We start from the raw sequence: 21,921 nt of genomic DNA on the forward strand, positions 1-21,921 counted from the left end.
TTAACTTTTTGGTGATTTTTCCTTGTTTTTACCTAAAAATCTGGCTAAAGTCTTCGAAAAAAACTTAGTCTAGTCGCATATTTTGCGAAATAAATTATGAGTTAGGGGGAAAATTGGGCTAAAAAAGGCCTAAACTCGAATTCTCTTTCTAAATTTGCTACTCGACGCAATTTTTATAAAATGCTACTGCACAGTGGAAAAGAAAAACAAACTGTTCGAAATTAATAAAATTGTGATGAGTCCGCCTAACGGCCCTCACGGCCCCAACCACGTCACACTTCCTCTCGTGAATCATTTTGTCGGCCATGTAGAAAAAACAAGCCACAAAACTGCTCGCCCTAATCCCATCACTGAAATAATTGCGTCAAATATTGCAAAAAACACAACAATAAACGAACTCGCAACAGATTAGTGTAGGATAGTCTGGATTTTGGTCCCCCATGGCTTCCCACAGACTGACAACAACGTCGGTAGAGTCGGGCAAAGCTTTAATTTTTGACCAGTTTTTGATACAGAACAGTTTAATTTTGCGTTGCTGCTCCTGGAATTCATTCATTCGTTATAGTTTTTGCACACTTAAAACATACATTTCTTGTGACAATTATGGTTAATTTTTCGTAATTTCTGTGTTGTTCCTCTGAATCCAACTTGATCAAAATGTCATCGTTTATTTCTAAAAATTTTTGGTTCCACACTGGGTAATAGCACAAATCGCCCTAAAACACTGGATGAATTATTTGTGAGGGAAAACCCACTTCGTACACATCTCGGGTCCAGTTCGTGTAAATTAATAATTGTAGTGACCGATTTTTCTAAAACCATCAACCAGAAATTGGTCATTGTGGCTCTCATTGGTTGCTGGGCCACAATAAAGTTCTTCATTTGGTTGTAATCGTTCACATACATTGCGTGAATGTAGTCAGCTTCTTCCAAACCGTTAAGTTTAACCCGACTGTGTTCGACTACAAAATTCGTCAAATAAAAAATTCAAATCGAATTTTGCAAACCTGGGAGCAGATTAGGGTCAACGTAGCGATTCAACTTGGGGTAGTTTGCGCAAATGTGGTAGGGCATTATAACTTCATCAATCCACTCCCTATTTTCCAAATAACTGGACCACAGCCTTTTCACCAAATTGCCTTCGAAGTATTTACTGAAATTATTCTCGCAGTCCTCGTCCAGTCCAATCGCCAGATCTTTGTAATTCAAAGCTTCGTAGATAATTAAGTGGGCGAGAACGTATTGCCTAATATTCTGGACCATGTCCACGCGACATTCCCTCATGGTTTTCGTGATGGAGAACAAGTCAAAATTGCCAGTTATGGCAACTGAGCGCAGGGCAATGTCGCACAAAAGTATAGTGGCTGATCTCCCGACCCCGGCCTTGCAGTGGAAGACCACAGGGGCGCTTTGGTGCGGAATCATCAGGAGCCGGTTGATGAAATCGGCAAAGACATACGCTGCAAGCATCTCTTTCGACCAGGCGTGAAAATGAAATTGGTTTATCTGAGAAATTGTAGTTGAATTTGCTTGGTGTACTTACCACTCTGTTTTCACCAAAGCACGTGATGGTGAACACACGGTGGTCGTAGAATTCGTACATGTCGTGTTCTGTGAACGAAACTTCGATTCCTCCGTACGACTCCGTTTTATTAAATTGGGGCCAATATTGGTGGACCCCCTCCTCTTTGTTGCTGATCATCACAATGTGTTCGACCTGTTCCTGCGAAATCATCCTCCAGAAGTCAACAGCGGTGTTTTCTAGCGGGTTTTGGGTCACGATGTATTCCTTATCACTGTTAAATCCCTACAAAATTCCCTAAAGTTTGAACTTACAATTAACGATTTTACTTTGATATAACTGGCGTTAATGTAGTCACTAGTGCCTGTATCACCTAAATTTGCTTTAAGCTTAACTCGGGTATCATCGTCTGAAAGAAACAAATAGACTGAGTGGGATTGTACAACTGAAAACTTACAAGGAAGTATTTTCGGGTATCGATTTTTGGCCAAATTCGCCTCTTTTTTCCCCTCATTACACTCTTTGAGATATCCGGACGGAAGAGCCTAAAACACCCAATAAAACCCAACCACCTTTCGTCAATATACTTGCAGAAAATTGTAACTGGAGCTCAGTGGAACTTTCTCTCAAGTCACAGTTTTTGTGAATGTAGTCTTCAAATTCGCCGCGTTTAATCGGCAAAGGCCAGTCTTTTCGATCAATTGTTTCAGAGTTGGATGCTATGTCAAGTAAGCGCACCGAATCAAACGCCACACTTGCTTCAGTTGCTAAAAAAAATCAGAAAAGTTAAAGCGACGCTACATATTGGCAAATGTACGTGTCCGTGCCCAAAATCGTCTTTTACAAAGAACTGCAACCACTGTTGTTATAATTATTGTTATTAGTAGAGCAATAATAATTATGTAAACTACACTAAACGAGCTAGCTTTGTTGGTCGGAACTGTATCGTTCTTGGTGGTTGTTAGAGGGAATTTTTCTGTCTTGTTCAAAGGTTTCAAAAGCTGGGTGCTAAAGTTAAGTGGCTTGTTTGTCACAGTTTCGCAAAAAAAATCAGTCAATTTTTTCGTGGTGTCGAGCGAAATGTAGCGCTTATTTTTGTGGCAACTCAGAGTGGTTGAAATGTAGATTGTGTCACCGATGGCCCAAAATACGTCTTCTGAGCCATTACGAGCGATTGTTTCAGCTGCAAGGCTGAAACAATCTGTAAAATTGCCCAAGTCTATTTCTACAGTCATCCATGTGCCAGTGCCCTGGAAAATAATAATTTTTACTAAATAAAAATGCCTCTGACAGACCATTATGCTATTGTTTCTTCCATTGACGGAATACGCAACTGTGTTTGGATTTAACAAAACTGTCATGTTACAGTTCTTGCACATTGCTAGATACATTACAAGACAGCCCTTTCGTACATAACTACAACTTTCCCTTTTTGTGTAAATTTCGGTATTTGTGATCTTCTCAGTGTAAAAATACGTGTCTACAATTTATAAAAATGTCTGTTAAGTCAAAAAGTTCAGTACGTACAATCGTGCAGTTTCCATAAGGCACTGAATAAGTTATTGAACAACTCAGAGACACTTTTTTCTAACCGTAAATGTGATTCGGTACAGGATGTTTGGTGGTTGTCACATAAATACGTTTCTGAGCCATTTTTCATCAAAAGATTCCACTAAAAAATAGTCTAACACATTTTCAATTAATGATCTGGTTCGAACCCCTATTTTGCTGCCATTTATTAGTGATGTTTCGTTCTTATTTAGCCTCACGCTTAAAAAAACTGATACTGTGGCGTTTTCCAAAGCTCTCATAATTTTTGCGATCTCACTGTGACTGTTTGGCAACGTTTCCCAACGCTGATCAGAGACATGCTCATGAAATTTATTGTCATTATTATTTAAGGAACTAATAAGAGTCCACTTATCTGGAAGAGTAGTATTAAACGTAACTGTGCTGTTGTCCAGAAAAATTGAGCGAGAATCTAACACAAAAATGAAGTTAAAATAAAATGTGTTTTTCCTCAAACCAGGAAATGCATACCTACTTGAGTCGAGTCTTTTCCAATGGCAGGCTCTAAAATTATAAAGCCAGGGCTGTCACAATCCACGATACAGAATAAAGTCTTATTCTCTTCAGCATTTAAAAATGACACACTTAAAATAACCGAAAGAAACAAATAAATTAACATTTTTACAAGATGCCGAAATAATCAAATAAGTGATTTTATCGTTAAATTAAACATAAATCAGTCTTTAAAATGTGTTCTTATCTAATCTGTCCCAACCCAATTCAAGGTAAATAATAGCTACAGGGTTAACAAAATCTTTCAAAAAATAGTTTTTAACTCAAACATTGATCCAAGCGACCAATTGTATGTTGTGAAAAAAAAAAAAAGAAATAAATGTATAAAGAAAATACTAATAAATTAATAAATTTAATTATTTTTAGTAACATATCGTTACTTATGTTTTTAATGTTTGCTTCGAGAGGTAAAGCGCAGGAGTAAAAAATGGACAACGAAATTTTTATTGTTTATTATTTTAGGGTTTTAAGCGTAAATACAGGATTTTTAAAAGAAAATATTTGTAAGTAGGATAAAAATACAGAATACAAGAACTGTTCAGGAAATAATGGTTAGGCTTTGTTCAAAAAATCGCGCACAACCAAGTGTGCTAACTTGTATAGCTCCTAAAAGTATAAAAAATCGAGTAAAGGCTGCATTATTTTATTATTTATTCTACCAAAGTGTGCAGCATGTGAACCCTACTTTTCCTGAGTGCTTTGGCGTTCGAATAAATATCAATAGTGTTCGTAAGTGGTAACGATCTTAAAACAATATCACATAAAATTATCAGTCCTGTCCGTCCAATGCCAGCCCTGTTAACACTTCATTAGAAAGAATTATTTAATTTTTTTGCGAAATAATACAAGCAGTGAACCAATACTGGTGAACTCAAATGTGGGATTGTTAGTAACCGTTCCATAAAACCAATAATTTGATGCGACTTGATGGTTTCTGAATCACTGTTGTCCCAAGAGTCGTAATGGAGTTGTTCAACCTGAAATGTAAAAATGCAATTCGTTGATAATTCTTGTTGTTTCATCTAACTTGTCTGAGGATTTTTCTGTGTTCTATTGTAAAAGAACGCCGTTTGTAGAAAGTTTTGTGTTCTATGTCATCCAGGGTAATTTTTATGTTTCCAAACACAACGCTGGCGTTTATTTGTTGCGGCCAGTAGGAAAAAATCGTTTCGTCGTTGCTTGAAATCATCACAATGTGTTTGATATTTTCCTGCCAGACCATGTACCAGAAGTCGTTGACTGTGTTTTGGAGAGGGTTTTGCGTAGCTATATATTCTCTATAACTAGTACATCCCTGTAAAATATGGACAGTTATCTAGCTAAAATTATCTTCTTTGTTCGCATTACTTGAATATAACTGGCATTTATGTAATCACAAGTGACCCCGAAAAGCTTTTTTCGCTTCAATTTCACGCGATTTCGGTCATCTAAAACTCACCAAATTGACCAAGGAATAGTTTTTGGGAAACACTTACAAGGACAGAAGTTTGAAGAGTAGACATTTTTTGATAGATTTTCTTCCTTGAGTGCCTCGGAATGAGGTTCAGAGTAGCCGGAAGGAAGGCTCTAAATAAAAAAATTACTAAAAGTAAACAAAAAAAAAACAAACTTACACTAAATTGGTTTCGAAGCTCTTGAGAATTTGGATCAGAAATCCTCTTAAAGTAGTTGTCAAAATCAGTTCTTTGGATGGGACTCCAAATTGTTGAAATGATAAAATCGCGCCCATCAGTTAATGAAACGCTTTCTAATTTCTGGAAATCTGATGATCCCTTACTATCACTTGAACATAATAAAACAAAGCATTTTGTCTTCACCATTGCAATTATGACTATTGTTGCTACAGTTATAACAACTATGACTAATAGATATTCTGTAGAAAATATTCTAGCTTTGTGCGTACAGTTGGTGGCGTTTGTATTGTTTTTGTCACGTGGCAAAGGTATTGGTTTCGTTGGGTTTTCCGAAATAGCATCTGGAAGGTGTTTGGTGAAACTAAGCATCTCATCTCTTACTGTTTCACAAAAATAATTAGTTATTTTTTTTCCTTTAAAAGGTTTGAACGAAATGTATCGCTTATTTTCGTTACAACTCAGTTGAGTTGACATGTAGATTTTATCACCAATGGCCCAAAACACGTTTTCTGTGTAATCATAAGCAATTATTGTATCGATAGTGAAACTGAAACAATCCGTAAAGTCTTCTAAGTCTATTTGTACAGTCTTCCAATGGCCTGTTCCCTAGAAAATGATTTTTTTCACTAAGACAGATTGTTTTTCTTACAAACAGTAGTATTTAGCACTTTTCGGTTAACTGAAGCTTTGTTTGAGTTTAGTAAAATTGTCATATTACAACTCTTACACATTGCTAAATATATGGTAAGACAGCCTTGTCGTACATAATTACAACTTTCCCTTTTCGTGTAAATTTCGATATTTGTAATCTTCTCGTTGTAAAAATATGTATCTACAATTTTGTAAAAATGTCTCTTAAGTCACAAAGTTCAGTTACATACATTCGTGCAATTTCCATACAGCATTGGGTAAATTTTGAAACAACTCAGAGCCATTTTTTTCTAAAAGTAAACGTGATTCAAAACAGGGTATTGGCTGTTTGTCGCATAAATAAACCTTTGAACCATTTTTCATTAAAAGGTTCCACTAAAAATTAATATTAAGATAGTTTCAGTTAATTATGTAACTCAAACCCCTATTTTACTGCCATTTATGGCTGAAGTTTCGTTCTCATTATCCAGCCTCACACTAAAAAAAATTGGTGCTGTGGCGTTTTCTAAAGCGCGACTAATATTGGTTGGGAATGTTTCCCAACGTTGATCCGAGACATCTACATGAAATTTATTACAACTATTATTCAAAGAATTAATAAGAGGCCATTTCTCATTAAGTGAAGTGTTAAGAGTAACTGTGCTGTTGTCCAGAAAAATTGAACTATATGCTAGAATTCAAGTTAAGATTCAAAAAATATTTTCTATAAAGTTGCAAAATTCGTACCTACAGCAGGAGTATCTTTTCCAGCGGCAGGTTCTAAGATTGTTACTGCAGAGCTGTTGCTGTTCACGATACAGTAGTAAGTTGTACTTTCTTGGGCATTTAAAAGTGTCACACTTAAAACCACCACAAGATAGAAATTTAACATTTTCACATCCTTTCTTATGAAGTACATATTTAATTAACTGATTTCATAGACACCACGGAAATATCAACGCAAATTTGAAACCATTGCACTTATCATATCTTTATAAACAGATAAGCCGTTTATAATGTTTTATCAATAAATAGTTTTTTTGCAATGTGGGTACACATATTTTTTGACCTAATGTTTACCCCAATTTTGGTGATTTTTTGAGTTCTGTAAGCTATGTTTTGATACGTATCTGTGAGTCCATAAAATAATAAAGATAGTAAAACCTTCCTACAACAATTTGTTAACTTCCTCCTTGTGCTTATTTCCTTTGCCCGTCTAAAAATAGAAGTTTGTGGAAATAATTTTCAGTCGAGTGTTGGAAAAAATATCCCTTTGAAATCATTTCCAAGCGTTTAACCCTCGCCCCTTTCATAAGAAAGAAAAAAGACAATTTGCACTAGAAAAGTTCCAAAAAAAGCAAAGCATATTCCCGAATAAATTCTAATTATCTCAAGTAGAATTGTGAAATGAAATATCGCCCTTCCTGTTCGTGCAAGTCGGAAAAAGCCGCAGTGAGCCACATTAGGGTTGAAGCGAGACAAAAATCCCCACGCAGCACCAGTAATGACGTTATAGAAGAATTTAATAGAATGTCGAAGGCATGATATTGAGGTCGTTCCAGTACCCTACTCGAGACTGCGAGAATGAATTCATCGGAATGCAGCCCCATTCCAAGACCGAAATGAAATTTAAGCCGTCTTGGCACCACCAACCCACTATAAACCACGGACTATGAAAATAACGCAGCATTTCTTCCCCGTATGCAATTTTACGAGCTCAATTAATTTTCAGTTTGACCATTTTTGTTCTAAACTTGAGCTATTTCCATTGTTGTGAAAATGGGATTCTTTATGAGTCGATGTGATTGGAGTGGAATTCCTGCACGTTTGACGTCGCGTCGGTGCGAAAAGTCAATTAGATGGAGAAGCTCTTTTGTAGTCGGGGATGCAAAATTATTGGGGAAAGAAGTCGTAGGTCGAAGGGTAAAATTATTTGCAGAGTTAAACGGTGGCAGTTGGTGGTGAAACTCGTGCCGGAGAATCAGGAAGTGGTACGAAGCAACAGGTAGGAAGAAAGTCGCACAGTTTCAAAAATTTATTGATTTAATACAGTTTACAAATCGCGAACTTGTAGGTTTCATAAATAATTCAAATTCAAGTTTCAAGTTCTGTGAACTTTTACACACACGGTTGCGCATTTATTCATTTATTTTTTATTTATTCTTCTAATATTAAAAAAATATTTTCCTACCATTCTTGGTATAAATAATCGTCTTTGTTAATTATTTAACCACATTTAATCATTTATAGATACACACTCATAATCTCTAATCTCTATATTAGTTTAATGTAAAATTGCAATAAAACCGAACTTACATACCTTTCTGTTTAATCTACGAGTACATTTTTAGATTAGATAAATGCAACTAAATGTTTACGTATTTTTTTACGTATTTGTAATATTATATTGGTAGTAGCTAATCAAATCGTTTCGGTTACAGTACAAATACTTTTAGCAAACTCAGCTTGTACAGCTTGTATATTGAAGTCTATAATAGTTTCTAAACCAGCAGATCTATCTAATTTCTGTGTTATTATTTCAAATATTTGTTTTTTAATTTTGATTCTAATTTTTAAAGCATTAAGTTTAACATCTAATTCTATACAGTCATCGATTCCATAACTTACTGAAATAGAATAATACGTTACAATCCCAACCAAAGATTTTAATTTCGAACCTCGTTTGCAATTTAATTCAAAGCGATCATAATTCTCCTTTAAAAGTTGTACCATGTGGAATTTCATTTTCTAAAATAGCAAGTTCCTCAAACTTTACCTTTCAGTATAATAATTTCAAATCTTTAGACTTTAAGTTTACATTTTTACCAGTCTAATTTTAGTACCAGAATACTGGGTTTATGATTTTTACAATTACATTTTTTACAAAATACACTGTTTTGGTTAGATAAGACCTTTTTCTGTTTAAAACAATGTTTGAAAATTTTAGAGTTGGAAACCTGTACTTAAATGTAGAAATTAATGTTAAATTTTATTGAATTTTATTAAAAAACTGTTTAGCTTTGAATTAAAAGCACCGTAGGTTTTCCTATACATTAAATGAGTTCTTAATTCCTTACTTAGCCTACCTAATGAAGACATATAATATATAAAAAATTAAGAAAGATAATGTATGTATTTGATCTCGAAAAAGTGACAACCTTATCTTGAGCCATGAAAATAGCGAGATCTTGAAGAGAATTTTAGAGGAATTTAAATGAAAAAAAAGTGTTCTAATTAAATTTTTGAAAGATATGTTACCTAACATTTTTTTCGGCAACAAATTAAAATATTATTGTTGTCTACTTTCTATTTAAAAATACATGACCACTTAGCATTTAGATTATTTTATATTGAAAATTTTATTTTAATACCAAACATTTTTACCTACCATTTAGATTATTTTACCAAGCATTCACAATATTGTACTTTGCAAAATTACTTTTTTTTGTTTTATTTTCCCTGCAGTTCGTTAGTTTAAAAAATTAAACAGCAAATCGAATATTTATAATACATTATGGCGTAATTACTAATTGCACGAAAGAACTCAACATTATTCAAAAAAATTTAAAACTGAAAACTTTGATATCTGTTAAAGAAAATAAAATAGTTTGCAAATGATCTTACGATAGCTTAAGCTTTTAAGAGAATTCTTCCACGCCACAATTTGTGGGTTTTTCGTCTGAGGTTTACCTAATCGATATATTTTTACAAAAACATTATATATAATACAATTATTTACAATTAAAAGTCTTTAAAAAAATAGCTCCAATTTATTTAGATTTTGCTAAAAAAATTGCTCACTTTCGTAATGAGTATAATGACATTTTACCTTCCAAGTTATTTATTTTTACGAAAAAAATATTCAAAGGAATTAATTTAAGGTTTTGTAATATGATATTAAAATTTAACGTTTATGTTAGTTAATTGCAGGTTAATTACTTTTCGGAGAAAATTTTAGTATAAAGACAATGAAATGTGAAGTGAAAGAAGCTTTGTATATTTTTTGATTAGAAGCTAGATGATGCCAAATCTGTGTTTTTACTTTTTTAATTGTAAACGTCTAAAGTTCATGTAAGTATAAAAGTTTAATGAAATACTTGATTATTTAAGAAATTTACGGAGAGATTAATAAGCTACTAGTATACGTGTGACGAGAGTAAAGCAAAATTTTGTTGTAAAATATCAAGTTTTTTTAAGGTTTTAAACTATGCTAAAGAGCAACTATGCCACGCAAAATGCGTCGAATTTTAGTCATTTTCCTAAACGTTTTTTTAACGTATTTAAAGAATGCTTTCTTTTACTTGGGCTGTAGAGGAGAATGTTAAGTTTTTTAAAATGCGATCAGTACTTTATTTAATTCAAAAAAAATCCTGAAAAACTAAAAACTGATTTAATTTTCGGTTAACTGATGTTTGCGCAAAATATTAGTTAAAACACTCTTGCGCTAAATGTGTTGCCGACCACTGAGCTCCATTTTGTATATTTAGCCATGGACTGTAACGAATTTCGAATAAAAGGCAAAGAAATGGTGGACTACATCTGCAACTATAACGAGAACCTCCACTCCCGGCGCGTCACCCCCAACATCGAGCCGGGCTACCTCCGCAAACTCCTCCCCGAAGAAGCCCCCCACAACCCCGAAGACTGGGACGCCATCATGTCCGACATCGAGTCAAAAATAATGCCTGGAGTGACTCACTGGCAACATCCGCGCTTCCACGCGTATTTCCCCTCCGGAAATTCCTTTCCCTCCATTCTTGGAGACATGCTCTCAGACGGGATCGGCTGTATCGGCTTCTCCTGGGTACAAATCACCTCCCAAACGCCCCAAAACTCAACCAAAATTTCAGGCTGCAAGTCCGGCTTTGACCGAACTTGAAACCATCGTTTTGGACTGGTTGGGGAAGGCGATCGGTTTGCCGGATCAGTTTTTGGCGTTTAAGGAAGGAAGTCGAGGTGGAGGAGTTATCCAGACGTCGGCCAGCGAATGCGTGCTGGTGTCGATGTTGGCGGCGAGGGCGCAGGCTTTGAAGAGGTTGAAGCAGCAACATCCGTTCGTGGAGGAGGGGCTTTTGCTGTCGAAGTTGATGGCGTATTGCTCCAAGGAGGCGCACTCGTGTGTGGAGAAGGCAGCGATGATTTGTTTCGTCAAGTTGAGGATTTTGGAACCGGATGAAAAATCCTCACTGAGGGGGTCCACACTTATGATGGTACATAAATGGTTTATAAAGTGACGAATTTTATCAAAAACTTTTCGTTACAATTTTTTCACAAAAAAATTATGTAGAAATAAAATTTGAGACCAGATTTTGCAACAATTAACTTTTTTTTTTATAAAATTTTAAGCCCCCCTTATTTGGGGAATTAAAAGTATTAAACTCGAATCGTCAGATCATACGCCAAACTCGTCAATCTAGAATTACATCTTCAACTAAGTAATACTTAATCGGAAGGTAATTTTAAGAAAACAAATCCATCAAGTCACAGAAATCGTATGAGAATTTTAGAAAAATTTATTTCGTCGTCATAAATAAATCGAATAAATCTTATAATTCGTATCAGTTAGAAACAAATTTGTTTCTTTGATAAAAACGTTTTAAATGAAAAATGGCAATGAGGTCGTAGATAAAGTGTCGAATTCATTTCGTGTATAACGAACATGCATTATACCATGAATTTAATAATAGGTATACCTACTACTATTAAAAATACTTATACATAGTACTTTTTTAATTTTTCTAAAACGTATTTGTAGGTCTTATGATGTAGAAATTCATCTTATATCTATGAAAAGCTCTTTCAATTTCGCCGTAATCGGCCTTTGAAAATTGATTATTTTCGAGACATCGCCTTGTCAGCTATCCCATTTTGCAAGGTTTTTTACAACAATTTAAATGGTAGTTGACATTTGTCGCTAGCTCCAATAGCGTGCCCGTCATCGGAGTAGGAAAAGTAAAAAAAGGAAAAAGTTCAACTCGTTTTTTGCGTTTTTCTCGGACCAATAAGACTTAGATCTTAGAGTAAAAAAGCAAAAGTCATTGGAATGCAATTTAAATTACCTGTCTCCTGGTAAAAACCCGGAGACATTCCAGGAAATAACGGTTCCGAATACAAAGATATTTTGAGTTTTCTTTTATTTCGGCGAAAAATTGATAATTTAAACACTAAAAACTAAACTAAAGCTGAAAACTCTTCGGACGATTCCTTGTTTAAAAGCAACAAAATTCGATTTAAGCAACAATTTTGCTGTAAAACGATAAAACTCGGTGAAGAAATGCATAAATCGTTTTAGACTGCCTTAAAAAAAACAATTTAATTACAAATTTTGTTGAAATAAGTATATTACCTAATTTTTGCTGTCGAAGATCCAAAATCGCTTTATTCATGTTCCGAAAACTTTAAGATTTAAACACTATTTTAGTTACAAACATTGATTTCGGAACATTCCTTGCTAAAAAACGGCAAAACTTGCTGTTAAAAAGCAAAAACACTACGATTTGATCACCAGTTTTCTTGAAGTAAGTTAATTTTCAAAGATTTTTTACTCAAAAATATCAAAACTAACTGTCGAAAATCGTCTTATTATGACAACGAAAACAAAAAAAATTAAGCACCAGTGTGTTAAAAATTAAATTTGTTGATTTCAAACAATTCCGTCCTTAAAAATGTGAAAAATAGCGAACCAAAACCTAAAACCAATTTATTCTGGCACGTTTTAAGTGCAAAAGACTTGAAATTTCTAATATAGCAATAAAACTAGTTGTAAAAAGCTGAAAACGCTTTATACTGGTCGGAAACGATGATATATAAGCACCATGTTGAAATCAATTGATTTTGGACGATTTCTGGCTCAAAAATGCCAAAACTTGTTAGAGTTTTAGCCAGAAATAATTTAATACTTTGCTTAAAATCAGGAAAATTTGCTGTAAAAAAGCAAAAATTGCTTACTACCTTTTGAAAAACCGATTTAATCACCAGATTTGTTGAAATAAGTTAATACTAAAAAAATTTTTACTCAAAAATACGAAATATGAAATCGTTTTGTTATGACAACAAAAACAACAATTTAGGCACCATTTTTCTTAAAATCAATTGATCCTGCCTTAAGAGTGTTAAAAATAGCGAAAGAAAACCTAAAATCACTGTGCTCTGGCGCCGAAAACAACGATTTAAGTGCAAAAAACCTAAAATCGCCAACAAAATTTGGTGTAAAAAGCTAAAATTGCTTTAAACTGGTTGAAAACGACGTCGTAAGTACCTGGTTTTGGACGATTCCTGGCTCAAAAATGGCAAAATTTGTTAGAGAAAACCTGAAATCGCTATATTCTGGCGCAAAAAATTACGACTTAAGAATTAGTTATTTTAAAATCAATTACTATCCAATTTCTTGCCCATAAAAGGTAAGTATAACTCGGTAAGCAATCAGAATCAACAGTATTCAAAACTACGTCCAGAAATACTTTACAATACATTCATAGGATGTTCCATTAAAAAAAAACTGTATTCTTGAAAATAATTTTGTGTAATACCTAACAATTTCGTATATTTTTTATTGTCGCATTGTGAGAGCAGTTGACGATTCTGTGACACTTTATGAGCAAGCAGGTGGCTTTTCCGTGATTTAAGATAATTTGTTCCTCCCTTATTATTCATTACCCTCAAAGATCGTGACGTCTTAATATAAACGAAGGGTTAGAACATAACAGGTGTTTCCGTGCTATTATCCACAGCGTGATAATTCATCGGTTTCGAAAGCAATTCCCAATATTTCTTCACAGTAAATGTATATTTGAGCGTTTTTTTTTGGAAATAACCGAATTTCAGGCAATGGAAGAGGACGAGACCATGGGCCTCATCCCGTTCTTCGTGTCCACAACCCTGGGCACCACCTCGTGCTGCTCCTTCGACAACCTGAACGAGATCGGCCCCGTGTGCCGCAAATTCCCCTGCGTGTGGCTGCACGTGGACGGAGCTTACGCCGGCAATGCCTTCATTTGCCCCGAGCTGAAATACCTCCTGTCCGGGGTCGAATACGCCGACTCTTTCAACACGAACCCGAACAAATGGTTATTGACAAATTTCGATTGTTCCACAATGTGGGTGCGAGACAGAATTCGATTAACATCCGCATTGGTGGTAGATCCGCTTTATCTCCAACACGGATATTCAGACGCCACGATTGATTACCGCCACTGGGGAGTCCCCTTAAGTCGGAGATTTAGATCGCTGAAGCTGTGGTTTGTACTAAGAAGTTACGGGATTTCCGGACTACAAAAATACATCAGGCATCACATTAAGCTTGCCAAGATTTTCGAATCGTTGGTTCTCAAAGATCACAGATTTGAAATTTGCAATAATGTCAAAGTGGGTGACACAACTGCCGAATGTTTTTGAATAATTTGGTTGGTTTTAGCTGGGTCTTGTGTGTTTCCGGTTGAAGGGATCTGATAAAATTAATGAAAAGCTGTTGTGCAACATCAATGCTTCCGGGAAACTTCACATGGTTCCGGCCAATGTTAATGATAAATATGTTATCAGGTTCTGTGTGGTGGCACAAAATGCCACCGAGGCCGATATAGGTACCACTCAAATTAATTATTTCTCGAAAAAATGTCTTTTTTCACAGATTATGCATGGAAGGTTATTAAGGACTTTTCAGAAGAATTATTCGATAGTCAGGCTTTAGAAAAAGAACAAGTAAGCGGATTTTCATTCGTCTTGTACAGGTTTGAGTTATTTTCATTATGTAACATACGAATTCATTAAAATTTTGCAAATAATCTTGAAAATACTCCAAATTTTCATGTTTTTTCAACTCTCCCTTTGAAAATTCGTTTGCAAAAAATAAAAGTTACTTTATCAATAATCTAACACGTATTATGATTATGAGTTATGATTTATTAAATTTATTAAAAATGTGGTTTAGTTTTCTCAGCGCTTCTTCTACTAACTCAAAATTTAGCAAACAATGTTAGAATATCTATCAAAATAAAATAAATGATCTAGTGAATGAATTTATTAAAAATCTACAAATAATAAAAATAAAACTCAAAATTTAGTTAAACAATAATTATATCTTATATTTAATTTTTTTAATCGCTTTACCACCTATCTTGAATCTTGAAAGCTTTTAATCCTGAAAATACATCGCAATTTCTCACATTTTTTCAACTAGTTTTCTCTAAAAACTCAAAACATAGGTACCTAGCTAACAATTTTAAATGATTTACAAAAATTAAAATTGCTTTACCACTTACTGAATAATGTGTAAAAATTTTTTTTCATATGTTCTGAAAACTGAAAAAAAATTGCACACGTGTTTATATTATTTACAAAAATCAAGTTTTCCATGTTATAATTGTTAAAAAAACAAAAGAAATAAAGTATAAATATTCTTTTAATTGCCTCTCGTTCTAGAATTCAATGAAAATTCTAAAAGAATTCTGAAAATAAATCAATTTCTCTCATTATTTTAATTTTTCTTTTGAAAACTCAAAAAATCAAACAAATAAAAAAATCAAACCTTAGGTGTAGCTCACATTTGTTTTAATAAAAATTGCTTTACGACTTTTGGAGTTATTAGAAATATGTGAAATTTTAATTTAATTTTTTAATCTTCTGAAAACTGAAAAAAATGCGAACATGTTTATATCCTTTACAAAGATAAAGTTTTCCACGGCATAATTCTTTAATAATTAATAATTAAATAATTTATCAAACAATTTTGGATTATATTTTCTTAACTGCTTTACGACCTATTTGCAAGTAATCTTGAAATACACCAACTTCTCACACTTTTTCAACTTGTTCCCTAAAAACTCAAAACTTAGGTACGCTAACAATTTTAAATGATTTACAAAAATAAAAATCTTATTTACGATCCTACGAATTTATTAAAAATATGTGGAATTTTAATTTAATTTTCAAATCTGAAAACTGAAAAAAAATTGCAAACATGTTTATTCTTTACGAAAATAAAGTTTTCCATGGCATAATCCTTTAAAATAATCAAAAAAATAAAGTATAGATATTTTTTAAATGCCTTTCGATCTACGAATTCAATGAATTTTCTAAAATAATCCTGAAAGTAGATCAAATTCTCTCATAATTTTTTAATTTTCCTTCTAAAAACTCAAGAGATAAACAAATTTGATACGACCTACACATTCAATAAAAATTTACAAGTACATTTGAAAATTGATTGATTTGCCAAAATTTTTTTCCTTCTTTTAACTCAATGATGATTTACAAAAATAAAATCTGCGTCACAATCTACGATATTATTAAAAATGTGGTATTCATTTTTTCAAAACTTAATAAACATTTTTGACATAAATTAAATATAAAAATTTTATAACTTTTACAACTTATGCTTCTCATTGTACGAATTTATTAGAAAATTGAAAACAATCCTGAAAATAAATAGATTTCTAGTATGTATTCTGCTGGAAATAAAAAATTATTATTAAAACAATTATATTTATTTAATTGCTTTACGATCTAGGACTAATTCTTTAAAAAACTCAAGACTCAGGCCAAGTAATATATTTGTGAATGACGAAAGGGGGCTTGCCGTTTTGTCACTTCCTAAGCCAGAAAATGACAAAATAAATAAATCTCTCGGCATCTGCGTCGAATGTCAATGCCGCTTTTTCCATTATAATAATACACAAAATGATTGAAAACAGATATGACATAGGAGGAAGCGTGTGATTCACTGAGGCCAAATTCCATCCCAATTACGATGAAGTAATTCATATTTATAGTCGTATTTCATCCGAAGCACTAATTAATCTTAACTTGAAAGAAGCGGCTTTCCCTACACACAGATGCGTTGCAGGAGCAGCAAGACGAGGTGTTCGAGCTGCTGGAGCGCAAGAAAAAGGAGACATTGGCCCAGAAACGCTCCTTCTTCGTGCGTATGGTCAGTGATCCGAAGATCTACAATCCTTCGATCGCCAAAGCTTTGCCCTCAACTCGGAGACATCTGACCGAGACCGCCGAGTCACCCGATGGGAATGTCACGGTCCAACCGCCTTTGTACCTCATCATCATTAATTTTAAAATCGCCGGCTAATTATTTTTTTCAGGAGCGCTTCGTGGATCAGCTGGCCGTTGGCCTTCCTCTTCCAAGGAATCAACGAGGATGGAACCTCGAGCGACGTCCCGATTCGGTACTTTTTCCTCGCTTATTAATTCAGCTCAGGAGCAAACTTTCGATCACTTTTATTATTTTTCCAGGTTCCGGCATCTCGATACGAAAGTTCGATTAAAAGCCGCTGGAAAAGCAACAAACGGGGGCCAGTCGCCCTCGCCCGAGGGGGAAAACAGCAAGTCGCCGAAACGTTCGCCGGTTTTCCCCAGAAAACTGCATCAAACTGATCACTAAATGTACCGCTTAATTACAATAAATTAGGCTTGCAAAGTAATAAAGTCGTTTCATGTCTTCCGGCAAAGTTTCCCGCTTTTAATGGTTCGTAAATGTGGTGGTTATTGCGTCATTGTTAAAATGCGATCGAGTTGGGATATTTATATACGAGGATCTTTAAATTAATGAATTATGTACCAAACATGTTTAATATTGCGCCTGACTCGGATAAATATAACGGAGAGAGAGTAAATGTTTATTGCTGAATAAAATATTGCAATGGACGCAAATACACGTCACGAGGCTGAATTTTTTAACCTAATTTAAACGGGATTGTGTATCTATTGTGTATCCAACAGAATTTTTAAAATTCCAAACATGCGGATATTTAACTTATAAGTTTTTCAGTAATTCCAACATCAAAAAAGACAGTCTGGCAAAGATATCACCTTTCAAATTTACCAATCACAGGTTTGTTTTAAATAAACAGATCGAAAAAAATCTGCAGAACCATAGAAAATCAAACTATGTGTTTTCTTGAAGGTTTTATTTAACCGTTTGGAGTAAAAAAATATGAAAAAAATAGTCTCAAAATGCAGATGACACTAATTTTGTTCGAGTGGTTTATACCGGTTTATGAATTTTTAGATATGATTAGAAAAAAATTCACATGCAAAGAGTAAAAATATCTATTATTTGTTAACAAAAACTGGTTTCTGTGTGTAGTTTTTGAGATACAACTTTGAACAGACTCATCTTGTATGTTAAAAAATTCTCTCGTCAGTATTTTCTACATGCTTTGCAGAATCACCGAAAAAAAGGATAAAGGGACAAAAAATTCTACATTGGGTTTCTGGCATGATCCAAATAAATAAGCGACATTTAGAAGTTTAAACAACCCACGAAAATTTTTTCAAATGAAAGTAGGGTGATATTTTTACTACTACTTACTTACTATTAGGTATTTTTTTAATGTAGGATAAAAAAATCCTTTCAAGCATTTTACGTAATTAAGATCAGAGATTATTTAAACATTAGGTAGTTTCTTTTGATTTCAATTTTTTGTATTTCTTAGAATTAAAACGTTTATAAAATATATTATCATTGAAAAGAAAACCATATGTTTATGTATTAATTGTTTAGATCATTTAAAAAGTTTACTCATTCCGTATGTGGTTTAAAAAATAAAATATGTCAGGAACGTCCTGTGAAAGATTACAATTAAGTAACGAATAGAGTGTTTTCCGAAAATTTTATTTTACGCAAACATAAACTTCTGGTGATGTTTCCTTTTAAATCCTGCTTGAAATCGGGTAGGAAGTACTTTTATTACGTCAATTTTCTTTAACGCAGATTTTATAGTTAAGCAAGCTTAAAACTGGATTTTATGAACTTCCCCTGAAAACGCAGAGATGCCTAATTATAGAAAAATTCTCCGTTTTGTTTCAGCTGACAAAAGTCAGTGTTTGACCAAATGGATTAATTTAATATTTTTTGATCAGTTTATGACTAAACACTGTCAATCAAGACCTATTCATAAGTTCGTCGAAACTGAAGAAATTAATTTAAGACATTAAATATGACGAGCTTTTCGTGAGCTTTGAACAATGAGTAATATTTTTTAACATAATAAAATTGCATTTGAAGATTTTTTTTAGATTTAGAAGAGTCACAAAAAAGAATTTTTAACAGTTTTGTAGATCGAAAGTCGGTCAAAAAAATTTGCAAAAACACTGGAAATGTCTTTCATTTGTAATAATTCAACTGAATAGTTCAAACCAAATTTACAAAATAGGATAAACAATAAAGTTAGTACTTTTCATTTTTTATGTCGTCTTAGAACTTGCATTAAAATAAAAAGAACTTCAGATTTTTACTTAATTTTAGCAATTATTTTTATATTTAAACTTAATTTTCCCCCAAATTTTAAATATACCTACAATTTTTAAGTCAAATATGTTAATAAATGCCAAAAATTCAGAAAACTGTATATTTACGTAAATAATTGCGATTCTATTTCCACGGACAAATCAAGTGCGCAACTTTAATTAATTCAGATTGATTAAAAGATAAACAGTCCGACTCTAGTTTATGTTGGCATTTGTGTATTTTTAATTTGTTATTTCTAATCTAGACTTTATGAAACGCTTTGCTCTACGTCACCTATACCTACGTGGATGATGAACAAGCACCAAAATAGAAGGTCTCAAAAATGTAGTATTTTCCTGCCCTCGTGACTAATAAATGTATATTTTCCGAGTTGACACGAGACGTAATATATTAAATAACAGAGGCGGAGTACCGGATTCTGACTCAAATCGTACCGCTTTTTTTAACCGGAATTAAATCTGCTCCAGGTGGTCAAAAATTCGGTTATTACTGACCACTTCTGCATGATTCAGCATCCTTGATCAAGTCAAATTCAACAAACTATTGCTGCAATAATTGTCCGAGACGAGAGCTGGACCTCGGCCAATGTCAAGACCAATGACTAATCGGTCTACAAATGAAATCAAATAGTAAATTCACAATGTTACGTCAAAGTTTTATTGAACTCGAAATTTTTCGGAAATGATTGGGAGCTATAAGGGGCACCTCAAGCAAATATTTGTGCGTTCAGTCAAAATATTTTTACCGACTGTTTTGATCTTAGAGAAATTATGGTGTTATTTATCGATTAGAAAAATTTGCTCAACTTTCTCGTTAAGGGCTAATTGGGTGAAGATTAAATTTTCGGCTTAATTGGAAGATTGGTTTTTAATTACTTTGGAGAGAATGTCGAATAAATTAGCTAATAACCGATTTTTTCGAACGTTACTAAATACATATTTGAAGAATTACCAAATTTAACTGTACAAGAATTACGATCTTTCCTTATCTTAATTAAGAATTTAATACTTAGAAGAGTTTTATCACGGGTAATTGACCTCACCACGTTATACTAACATCTTTCTAACTTTCCCCTGTTCTCAGAAAATTTTTAGATCTTAGCTCATCGCTCTTTAAAAAAATCGTGACTTATCGACTGAACTTTTACCAAAAAATGCGTCCCCGGACTGAATTAAATATTTAGAAATCAGAAAGTCCAATCGTGATGTTTGTGTTTTTAACAAATTAGCACTTAGTTTCTTTTCCATTTAGTTTCACTGACGGAAAAAATACGGTACTTGGAATATTTCTCAACAAAGTCAAGACTTTACTCGGAACCTATTTAAGTAGAAATCAATTTGAAAAACTATAACAGGTGATAATAGAGTGGGCGGTACCGCATTGTGTCATAAATTATTTCCAGGTGGGTGTGAACAGGTTTTAAACCAAGCCAATATTTAAAATTTTTGAGCGAAATTCCTGCCAGATCCTGTTGCAAAACCTCAGGTCCTGTTCCTTCCCGGAAGCTTGCGAAAATGGATTTACCAGATAATATCGACACGAACAAAAGGTATCCGCTACGCAAATTAAACAAAAATGACATTGCATTTATGGTATTTCGTCACGTTTTTAGCCGAGATCCTGCAGTTTCTGGTTCAATGACTCGCTAATTCGGATTTTCATAATTTTTAATGATGTAAAAGTATGCACATCTCGTGCAGAGATGACGATTAGGGACAACCTTTGTTGTTTATGTAGAGTTTTTTGTTGGAAAGTTTTTAATCAATGGAACAATGGGATTACATGGACGGCATTTCCGACCGTCGTAGGTGAACTTTAGAAGTAGGTAAAAGCTTGAGATTTCTTGGGGAAACCAGAAACGGATGATGTCATTGATTGTATTGCAGTTTGTTCAGCAATTACCATCATTGGTCCAAGCCAGTGTTGGCTTGAAATAACCTCCAGATAAAAATTTAAAAAAATTATTGTGCCTAGAAATCCCAACAATTAACTGAACGTTGTCTTGAGAAATGCCGATTTTTTATAGGGTTTTATAGTGTTGTTTGTTTATATCGAATTCATTTATTTTAGCAATAATTAAAATCACATTAAATCATGTTCTTCTCTTTGTAAAATTCCAGTATTTTCCAATGTATTTCTGAGAATAGATTTACCAAAGAAACCTATCATTATTTAAAAGATTAAAAACCATTAATGATTCAATTAATGTTTTTAAAAATTAAACCGATTATCCAAGTGGTAAGTGCAATTAGTATTTTTGTTTGCATCTTAAGAGACGTCAGGTCAGGTCAGGTCAGGTCAGGTCACTATTAACTAGTTACCTAGTTATCAAAAGGCCCCAAAGAAACAGCTTTTACGAATTTATGATTGAAGTTTTTTACTTAATTATTATTTTATATTCATTCTCTATTAAAATTTCGCATAGTAAATATTTTGAAAAAATTCAAGATCATTGTCATAAACATGTCAATATACGATTAACCTTTTAATAAAAATTATACAGATGTTCCAACCATGTTTATTTTTTTGTGTGTGCATTTGGTTCAAATAAATCACAAATACTTATTTTTACGCACATGTTAAATAAATACACGTAGGTAAAGTAAATCAGTTTTAATAGCCACCCACTCTTAAAGCATAAAACTAAAAAATATATTAGAAAAATCGAAGAAAAATTCTGATGCAGTTACATTTTTTTAAAGCCATTGAAATATGTGTTAAAATTATTAAAAGAAAAAAAATATTTAAAATGGAAAACATAAAAAAACTCTTTTAGCAGAGATCAAACGCTAATT

The 21,921-nt window shown here is 33.3% G+C and overlaps 3 protein-coding genes across 9 annotated transcripts; 1 reads left to right on the plus strand and 2 right to left on the minus strand.

Moving 5' to 3' along the window:
- Window positions 1-135: 135 nt before the first annotated feature.
- LOC103314267 (receptor-type tyrosine-protein phosphatase epsilon) lies at window positions 136-3,774 on the minus strand. 2 transcript variants are annotated; one of them, XM_008199807.3, is made up of 14 exons: window positions 3,563-3,774; window positions 3,241-3,503; window positions 3,050-3,194; window positions 2,818-3,002; window positions 2,340-2,772; window positions 2,114-2,289; window positions 1,980-2,067; window positions 1,852-1,931; window positions 1,544-1,807; window positions 1,008-1,506; window positions 763-962; window positions 588-716; window positions 399-541; window positions 136-350 (listed from the first exon to the last, which is right to left on the minus strand). In XM_008199807.3, the coding sequence occupies exons 1-14, from the start codon at window positions 3,708-3,710 to the stop codon at window positions 158-160; spliced, it is 2,946 nt and encodes a 981-aa protein (XP_008198029.1). In that variant the 5' UTR covers window positions 3,711-3,774; the 3' UTR covers window positions 136-157. The 2 variants fall into 2 exon arrangements, with proteins under 2 accessions (XP_008198029.1, XP_064210698.1); XM_064354628.1 differs by having other exon boundaries at window positions 3,567-3,704.
- A 267-nt stretch (window positions 3,775-4,041) lies between these two features.
- Window positions 4,042-6,868, minus strand: LOC103314268 (receptor-type tyrosine-protein phosphatase kappa). Of its 5 annotated transcripts, none has more exons than XM_008199808.3 (11): window positions 6,616-6,868; window positions 6,312-6,559; window positions 6,120-6,264; window positions 5,892-6,070; window positions 5,218-5,844; window positions 5,080-5,170; window positions 4,952-5,031; window positions 4,632-4,898; window positions 4,451-4,581; window positions 4,264-4,399; window positions 4,042-4,210 (listed from the first exon to the last, which is right to left on the minus strand). In XM_008199808.3, the coding sequence occupies exons 1-11, from the start codon at window positions 6,785-6,787 to the stop codon at window positions 4,157-4,159; spliced, it is 2,130 nt and encodes a 709-aa protein (XP_008198030.1). In that variant the 5' UTR covers window positions 6,788-6,868; the 3' UTR covers window positions 4,042-4,156. The 5 variants fall into 5 exon arrangements, with proteins under 5 accessions (XP_008198030.1, XP_064210699.1, XP_015839316.1 ...); XM_064354629.1 differs by having other exon boundaries at window positions 6,620-6,861; XM_015983830.2 differs by having other exon boundaries at window positions 5,218-5,837; window positions 5,888-6,070; window positions 6,616-6,861.
- A 345-nt stretch (window positions 6,869-7,213) lies between these two features.
- Window positions 7,214-17,301, plus strand: LOC661439 (tyrosine decarboxylase). 2 transcript variants are annotated; one of them, XM_008199809.3, is made up of 9 exons: window positions 7,230-7,873; window positions 10,356-10,672; window positions 10,719-11,078; window positions 13,693-14,232; window positions 14,282-14,447; window positions 14,495-14,565; window positions 16,709-16,908; window positions 16,959-17,042; window positions 17,110-17,301. In XM_008199809.3, exons 2-9 carry the CDS (start codon window positions 10,358-10,360, stop codon window positions 17,255-17,257), a joined length of 1,884 nt encoding a protein of 627 aa, XP_008198031.1. In that variant the 5' UTR covers window positions 7,230-7,873; window positions 10,356-10,357; the 3' UTR covers window positions 17,258-17,301. The 2 variants fall into 2 exon arrangements, with proteins under 2 accessions (XP_064210701.1, XP_008198031.1); XM_064354631.1 differs by lacking the exon at window positions 17,110-17,301 and having other exon boundaries at window positions 7,214-7,873; window positions 14,495-14,594; window positions 16,959-17,100.
- The last annotated feature ends 4,620 nt before the right edge of the window (window positions 17,302-21,921 follow it).

Source organism: Tribolium castaneum, chromosome 2 (genome assembly GCF_031307605.1).
Source record: "Tribolium castaneum strain GA2 chromosome 2, icTriCast1.1, whole genome shotgun sequence".
Taxonomy (NCBI): Eukaryota; Metazoa; Arthropoda; class Insecta; order Coleoptera; family Tenebrionidae; genus Tribolium; species Tribolium castaneum.

Excerpts from the sequence above, each read along its gene's own strand:
- LOC103314268 (XM_008199808.3), bottom strand. The coding sequence starts at position 6,787 with ATGTACTTCATAAGAAAGGATGTGAAAATGTTAAATTTCTATCTTGTG. Across the intron at positions 6,071-6,119 it reads TGTATGGAAATTGCACGAAT|ATACATATTTTTACAACGAG; the intron begins GTATGTAACTGA and ends ACAAAATTGTAG. Across the intron at positions 5,845-5,891 it reads GAAAAGTGCTAAATACTACT|GGAACAGGCCATTGGAAGAC; the intron begins GTTTGTAAGAAA and ends ATCATTTTCTAG.
- LOC661439 (XM_008199809.3), top strand. The coding sequence starts at position 10,358 with ATGGACTGTAACGAATTTCGAATAAAAGGCAAAGAAATGGTGGACTAC. Across the intron at positions 10,673-10,718 it reads GCTGTATCGGCTTCTCCTGG|GCTGCAAGTCCGGCTTTGAC; the intron begins GTACAAATCACC and ends CCAAAATTTCAG. Across the intron at positions 11,079-13,692 it reads GGGGGTCCACACTTATGATG|GCAATGGAAGAGGACGAGAC; the intron begins GTACATAAATGG and ends ACCGAATTTCAG.
- LOC103314267 (XM_008199807.3), bottom strand. The coding sequence starts at position 3,710 with ATGTTAATTTATTTGTTTCTTTCGGTTATTTTAAGTGTGTCATTTTTA. Across the intron at positions 3,195-3,240 it reads TAAATGGCAGCAAAATAGGG|TGGAATCTTTTGATGAAAAA; the intron begins GTTCGAACCAGA and ends ACTATTTTTTAG. Across the intron at positions 2,068-2,113 it reads AGCTCCAGTTACAATTTTCT|GCTCTTCCGTCCGGATATCT; the intron begins GCAAGTATATTG and ends TGGGTGTTTTAG.